Here is a 7,975-nt window from a genome sequence, read left to right on the forward strand (position 1 = left end):
TTGCACCGGCCCCCGGGCGCCCGAACGGCTGCCCCCGGCCCGCCCCGCGCCGGCCCTGGTGCCCGCCGTCGGCCGGCCCCGACCCCCGGCTAGCCCATGGTCGGCCCCGACCCGCCCCCGGTCGGCCCCCGGCGGCCCCCGGCCGGCCCTGACCCCCGGCTAGCCCCCGGCCCCGACCCCGACCAGCCACCCCCGGCCGCCCACGGTCGGCCCCCGGCCGGCCCGACCCCCGACCGGCCCCGACACGCCGCCCCCGGTCCCAGCACTTGGTGAGTTGATTACACTGAATATTATTTGCAATACTATCATGCTTGAAATATTGTCACGCATTATGTATCAGTGCTTGTTGTGGAGTCGGCCATCGTGCCGTTGTGTTGTTGTAGATGTGATTGTCGGCCATTGAGCCGTTTTATTTGATGCAGGTGTAGGAAAACCTCCCCGTGCAGGGGAGGTGCTGTCGAAATTTTAACTTGACAGGAGTATTTTTTTTTCAGGAGAGCGTACGTTACCGTCCTCGAGTCGTCACTTTGCAGGATAGCAAGGTGAGGCATCCTACACCTTTCTTTCCATATAATGTTCGTATATCACGTAACCTAGTTAGGCGTCTCCCGTTCGAAGGAGATACGGTTGGAAATATGCAGATCTTTGCATATCTATAACCGTATCTGTATCAAATTGTCCACGTTTTTTGGACAGCCCGAGGATGTGTAGGTGGGTTTAGTATCCATGGTCTATTCCGGTCCGAGATAGAGTTTCGGCAGCACCTCCCTGTTGTTCTCCAGATACACAATCTCCTATCAAGGACGTGTATTTGGAGAACAGCAGGGAGGTGCCTTTGCCGAGTGTTTTGGCTTTAACACTCGGCAAAGGGGGCAGTTCCAGCTCCAGGCGCCACTTTGTTTTGCCAAGTGTTAAAGCCAAAACACTCGGCAAACATCAGCTCTTTGCCGAGTGTCAGGGACACGACACTCGGCAAAGTGCCCGAGTTTGCCGTGTGTAGGCACTCGGCAAACACCACGGCTTTGCCGAGTGCTGACACTCGGCATAGCGGGGGTGTTTGCCGAGTGTTGGCACTCGGCAAAGCCCTGGTGGTTGCCGAGTGCCTACCGTTTGGCACTCGGCAAACCCGCCGTTACCCTCGACGTCGTCAACGCCCATTTCGCCGAGTGTGTCTTTTCGCCGAGTGTTTTTGGCCGTCGGCAAAATGTTTGCCGAGTGCTCGAGTTTTGACACTCGGCAAAGTCGTGTTTGCCGACACAAAATTTGTCGTGTGCTATATGCCGAGTGTAACACTCGGCAAAGCCTTTGCCGAGTGTTTTTGGATCTTCGCCGAGTGCCTGTGGCACTCGGCAAATTAAGTGTTTCTCGTAGTGTTTGTCAAACTCCCAAAAGGGCGATAGGCTTATTCTAGGCTTATATGGCTATCAGCCTGTATTCTATTGGTTTTAGTTCCTACCTGAATGTCGTAGATGGTTTCTCTTGTAACACAGGCCCTGCGTGCCAATAGGTTATCCTGGTGTCTTTAAGTAGTTTTTCTTTTTCTTTCTGAACTATTTGGTTGGCTGGACGGACTTTGTAATTTTGTTGCTTCATGAAGTAATGAAATTCGGGCTTGGCCCTTAGTGGGAAAAAAAAAATCAAACATTCATGTTGTCTATCATGTCTTTAGATGAAACCTTTAGTTTGAGCTATGTATCATAACTTCATGAATCAAAATTTGTCTTCTCAAATTTGTTCTTAGAATTTATTCTATGTTAGCTATTTGTTGCACCCCGCCTGTCATGATATCATGAATTCATAGTTTTTACCAGCCTAAAGTTAACCTTCCTTGTTGTAATTTATAAGAAAGTATTTGTCTTCCTCCACGTTATGTTAAAACCTAGCTAGTGCTGCTTGTACGGCTGTACCTATTATTTGAGTCCTCTTTTTAGATTTAGATTTTATGCCAAATCCTTTCAAACTGAAGGTTTCGTTTACTCCTATTTTGCTAAGAGCATTTAACATTGTTAACTTAACGGTAAACATACTAGTGACTTTGCATTTACATCTACTTTGGCATCACACATCTGTGACACGTTTCAAAAGAATATTTCACATATTTCAAATTTTTGACATCAAAACTTAGTGGTTATTTGAAATAGACCGAACTTCAAAAAAAATTAGCAAAATTTTAACATCATTTTGACACTGCTTGCATACATATATTCATATGGCAATCATCACATCGTAATATAGTACCATATACTCCTTTCATCACGGAATATAGCTACATTTAACTTTGTCCTAAGTCAAGTCTTTTGAACATTGACTATGACTAACAAAAAAAATATAAGGATTATCAACCTCAAAATGATGTTAATAGATACACCTTGGAATCAAACATAACATGTATTTCATTTGAAATAAATTATTTTTAGAGATACCATTAGTAAAAAAAATTAAAAATGTTGGACTTGAAACATAGATGTAGCTATATTATAAGATAGAGGGAGCAGTAAACATCATAAAACTAGTTATTAAGCTAGTTATTACGTCTAGATTATTTTTCCAAATATATAGGACCATCTTCAATAAAAAAAACACCAATACATATCCAACAAAAGCTGCGCCTGGCCCACGCCTAAAGGGTCGATCAATGGGCAGCAACGAAAGCCACCACTCGATCCATCAGCGCAACAGCCTCGTGGCTGCCGTGATCGGAGACGAAGAAGGCGTGTCCCTTGCCTTTAGACTCGAACCACTCCACCTTCCCCATCCACCCGCTGGTCCTCACGGCCTCGCAGTAAGCTCGGCCCCTTGGCGCCCTCGGATCCTCCGACGCCGTGGCTACAAACAACCTCTTGCCGGCCAGCTTCGCCAGGCCCGGCGCTGCACCGGCGGCCATCGGATTAATCCTCGGATCGTCGGTTCCATCCCTGGCGCTGGGGAAGATGACCTCCCACCTCTTCTTATTAGCTTGCAAGAACTCTTCTGCCTCGTCTTCCAGTTTCTGTTCGCCGCAGAACGAAGGGTGGAGTAGGATCACGCCTCCGATCCGCGCCGCCAAAGCAGGTGTCGCGGCGTGCAAGACGCTCGTGCCCGTTGCGACGGCCATGTTGTGGGCGATGTTCGCGCCGGCGCTGCCACCGGCAACGAAGACGCGGCCGAGGTCGCCGTGGTCGGAGAGCCACGGGTCCGCGCCGGACACCGCCCAGTTGAGCGCGGCCCAGGAGTCGTCGTAGGCAGCGGGGAGCGGGTGCTCGGGGGCCAGGCGGTAGTCGACGGAGACGGCGACGACGCGGGAGCGGGCGACCAGCGAGTTCACGTAGCGGTGGAAGTCGGGGCCACCGGATGAGCCCACGATGAAGAAGCCGCCATGGAAGATGACGAGGACGGGGAGCTTCGTCGCGGCGCTGTCGTCGTCGGACTCGGACGGCAACAACGGGGCCGCCGTCTGGATGGCTGGCAGGTAGAGCCGCGTGGCGACGCCGGTGCTGGCGTCGATGACGACATCTTTGGAGGTGACGCCGGTGGCGGCGTCGAAGCCGGCGGGCACGGTTTCCATGCCGCCGGTACGCTCGACGTGTCCATCGCTGTATAGGCGGAAGCAATCGCACTCAAAGACGACCTCAACGCTGCCGGAATCCATTGCCATAGGAGTCTAGCAAGCGCTCAATCGACGTGGCAAACTGCGCGGCGGCGTGCGGCGTGCGGCGGACTCGAAGAACTGGTTGGCCACTTATCTTCTCCTTTAGACCTTTATTATACAGCTGCCGCAGTACAGTATATGATTCGATTTTGCAAGCATCTAATTGCCAATTACTTTCAGGCCCCTGCGCTTTCAGAGGCAGAGGACGTTATCTTCCTGATTGGCCTTGCGTCTTGTCTGATTTTCTCCTCGTGGTGTTTGCGTGCTGTTGTTGTGTGGTTTGTGCCTTTCCTTTGTGGCCAGAAGCAGGCCGGCACATACTGTAGAGCGTACAACTGAGCAGTCATTGTGGCTGTCATGTCCTGTGCTCACGGTACATCCATAAGGAAATGGAGAAATACTGTGTGCCGTGCGCATTCGTTAACATCGTATTGTCATGACTATTTGCCAAACTTTTGTTTAAGGTGTACCAATAGTTTATTTGTCACATTTTAATCGTGGTTCGAGAAACAAGTACTACTTCATCCTAAAATATAAGACATCTTGAGTTTGTCCTAAGTCAAACAATTCAAAGTTTGACCAAGTATACCAAAAAAAATACAACATCCATTGAGCATCATTATTCATTATGAAATATATTTTAATATTGTACTTATGTGATGTGGTATTAATACTCTGTAAACTTGATCAAACTTAGAAACAATAGCTAAAAAAATGTGGTGCGCGCTAAACTGTTGCATCGCAATGTTCGGTCATGAACCTTGCGCCATACATAACTCAGTCGCGCAGTTTTGGGAACTTTTGTTTGGCAGGCTGGTAACTTGACAAAAAATAAAGAGGTGAACATATCCCACTCTGCTGACTTAAAAAGAAGAAAATAAAATCTAGGCAAATTTTGTCTTAAAAGTTACCTACAAATTTATGTTTGTAGAACTTTACATGGAAAAAATTACATAAATAACATATATAGAATATCACAACATCCATTGAGCATCATTATTCATTATGAAATATATTTTGATATTGTACTTTGATACAGTACATTTAACACTATGTAAATTTGATCAAACTTAGAAACAACAGCTATGCTAAGTTGTCGCGTGGCAATGTTAGGCCCTGAATCAAAATACATGTACTTGCACCACACATAACTATCAGTAGCACAGTTTTGGGCACTTTTGTTTGGTGGGCTGGCAACTTGGTAAGAAACCGAACATATCCCTCTCCACTAACTTTAACAAAAAGGAAAATAAAGTTTTTTTTCCTTGGCAAAGTTTTTTTTCTTAAAAGTTACCTACAAATTTAAATTGCTAGTAACTTTTCATGAAAAAGTTGCATAAATAATATTTCTAAAAAGGCATAAAAATTAACTTTTGCAGAAAATACTTAAAAATATTTTTTTGTAAAAATAGTTATTTGACCTCCCACGAACTTCATTGTACAGAGATCCATAGGTTGTGTGTTGTCGTCTAACTCCACTCGTCAAGATTGAATTGTGGTTGCATTCTGTTGAAATGTAAGTGAATTGACCACCTTTTTCTATCAATTTAGACTTTTGGATTAAAGATTCGATTTTGCAAGCATCCAATCGCCAATGAGTTTCAGGCCCGCTGTGCCTTCAGAGGACGTTATCTTGCTGACTGGGCTTTGCGTCTTATCTGATTTTCTCCTCGTGGTGTTTTGCGTGATGTTCTGGTTTGTGGCCACCAGAAGCAGGCCGGCACAAAGAGTCGTGCCACTGAGCAGTCAGTGTGGTTGTCATAGTGTCATGTCCTGTGCGTCTGTGCTCAATCATGCGCTTGGCAGTTTCATGTGAAAAGTCCGCCGAGAGCCCATCCAGAGGAATGGTGCATTGCCGGAAATACTATGCCGCCGTGCCGTGCGCCCAAAGTAAACTGAGTGATGATTCGACGTATGCTCACACCAAACTAGAGTGAGGAGCTTTGTTTATTTTTAGCACGTGTCATATCGAATGTTTAGATACTAATTAGGAGTATTAAACGCAGACTATTTACAAAACCTATTACATAAGTGGAGGCTAAACGGCGAGACGAATCTATTAAGCCTAATTAATCCATCATTAGCAAATATTTACTATAACAACACATTGTCAAATCATGGACTAATTAGACTTCGTCTCGCCGTTTAGCCTCCACTTATGTAATGAATTTTGTAAATAGTCTACGTTTAACACTTCTAATTAGTATCTAAACATTCGATGTGACGGGTGCTAAAAATAAGCAGGAGAAACCAAACCAGGCCTGAAGAGAGTGATGCTAAAACTCAAAACAAGTTGTCACTCAATCGATCAAGCTAACATGACCGACTCACACGATTGTGCACATGAGGAACATACCCAGCTCCAATGCTCCATTGTTTTGCTTGCACAAATCATATGAGTTTTACTTCCATGATTTTTATATAGGTAGCATCAAGCTGTAGAAATTAAATCCGAGGTCCAAATGCCCAAACAAATCCAATCAGTGGCCACCAAGGAAATCAACCACTCGATCCATCAGCTTAGCCGCCTCGCGGCTGCCGTGGTCGGGGACGAAGAAGCCGTGCCCGCCTTGGGACTCGAAGCACTCGAGCTCCCCGCGCCACCCGCTGTCCCGAACGGCGTCGCAGTACGCCCGCCCCCTCGGCGCCCTCGGGTCCTCCGACGCCGTGGAGACCAGCAGCCTCTCGCCAGCCAGCTTCGCCAGGCTCGGCGCGCCGGCCGCCATCGGGTTTATGCTGGGGTCGTCGAGCCCGCCGTCCGCGCCGGGGAAGATGACCGCCCACCTGTCCTTGTTAGACTGCCAGAACTCCTCGTCCTCTCCTTCCATCTTTTGTTCACTAGCGAAGGAAGGGTGGAGCAGGATCACGCCTTCGATGCGCGCCGGTGTTCCCGTTCCGGCGCGCAGGCCGCTGACGCCCGCGGCGATGGCCATGTTATGGGCGATGTTCGCGCCGGCGCTGACTCCGGACAGGAAGATCCGGCCGAGGTCGCCGTGGTCCGCCAGCCACGGGTCGGCGCCGGACGCCACCCAGCTGAGCGCGGCCCAGGAGTCGTCGTAGGCCGCCGGGAGCCGGTGCTCCGGCGCGAGGCGGTAGCGGACGGAGACGGCGACGACGCGGGCGGCGGCGGCGAGAGAATTGACGTAGCGGTGGAACAGCGGGTGGTAGGGCGAGCCGACGACAAAGTAGCCGCCGTGGAAGAAGACGAGGACCGGGAGCTTCGCCGCCGCCGCCGCCGTGGCCGTGGCCGGCTGGACGGCTGGGGGGAGGTAGAGCCTCGCGGCGACGCCGGTGGCCGCGTCGATAGCGACGTCCTTGGAGGTGACGCCGGTCTCGGCGTCGAAGCCGGCGGGCGCCGTGTCCGCGACGCCACCGCGGTCGACGTGGCCGTCCTTGTACAGCCGGAAGTACGCGCAGCTGTAGACAACCTCGCCGCCGCCGGAGTCCATCGCCCGCACGCTGCTGGTGCTAGCAAGCACCAACCGATCGGAACCGCGCCGCGCCGCGCAGACGTGTGTGAGTGTGAGGCTGTGGTGGCTCGACGACGGGGTATCTAATCTAATCTAAATCCTCGGCAGCAGCCGCGGAATGCTGCATGTCGTCGTTCAGAGTTTGCTGCCGTGAACCGTCAGTTGCTCTGCCAACTGCGATCGGATTACAAGGCAATTATCCGTTCTCCCAGAGCATAACCTCCTCGCGTTTGGGCCGCGTCTCGTGGCGAGATTTTTTCCTCGATGGCTTTGCCGCGCAGGTCGTCGGGTCAAGCAAGGGGCGCGAGCGCGACGAGACGGGGCCAACGGTGGGCAGATGGGACTGAGCATCAGGGGGACTGTGGACTCTGGCAGGTTGCATGTCCTTGTGCGCAATCACGCGCGTGTCGATCGGCTTCATTCACAGGCCGCGCCGTGCGCCGAGGCTGGTAGCGGGTCCACACGCGCGCGCCGCGAGGGCCCCTGTCTCGACATCCTGTTGCGCAATAGATTCGATATGGGTTACGAGATCACGTACTCGTTCACGAGAGGCTGTGCTGATTGATTCGTTCACGGGAGGGTGTCTGCGGGCTCGCTTGCAGACGTGGTCCTAGCACTAATGGGTTGTTGCTGCCCAAGTTCTGAATTATTTTTGACTCAGACAAGGGTCTTAAACTATTTTGGAAGGATATAGAAATAACACGCGTGACGTATTGAGAAGAATTGACTACGAGAACCGAAAATTCAAAGTGTTCCTTCTACCTCCAACAACTGATTTCTTTATCCACATGATTTGTGTCACAATTGGTGGTTATAGGTTTCTCCGATCGGATTCCAGCGCAATATCAGGATCTTGGGTGGGCTAGGGGCTGTTTCT

At 50.1% G+C, this 7,975-nt stretch overlaps 2 protein-coding genes across 2 annotated transcripts; both read right to left on the reverse strand.

The window, feature by feature from the left end:
• Window positions 1–2,447: 2,447 nt before the first annotated feature.
• LOC101757771 (tuliposide A-converting enzyme b1, amyloplastic) lies at window positions 2,448–4,087 on the reverse strand. Its single transcript, XM_004956950.4, has one exon. It carries the CDS (start codon window positions 3,632–3,634, stop codon window positions 2,633–2,635), a length of 1,002 nt encoding a protein of 333 aa, XP_004957007.1. The 5' UTR covers window positions 3,635–4,087; the 3' UTR covers window positions 2,448–2,632.
• Window positions 4,088–5,902: 1,815 nt separating this feature from the next.
• Window positions 5,903–7,456, reverse strand: LOC101758183 (2-hydroxyisoflavanone dehydratase). Its single transcript, XM_004956951.3, has one exon. It carries the CDS (start codon window positions 7,075–7,077, stop codon window positions 6,109–6,111), a length of 969 nt encoding a protein of 322 aa, XP_004957008.1. The 5' UTR covers window positions 7,078–7,456; the 3' UTR covers window positions 5,903–6,108.
• Between the last annotated feature and the right edge of the window lie 519 nt (window positions 7,457–7,975).

The sequence above is a fragment of the Setaria italica genome, chromosome II (genome assembly GCF_000263155.2).
Source record: "Setaria italica strain Yugu1 chromosome II, Setaria_italica_v2.0, whole genome shotgun sequence".
Lineage (NCBI taxonomy): Eukaryota > Viridiplantae > Streptophyta > Magnoliopsida > Poales > Poaceae > Setaria > Setaria italica.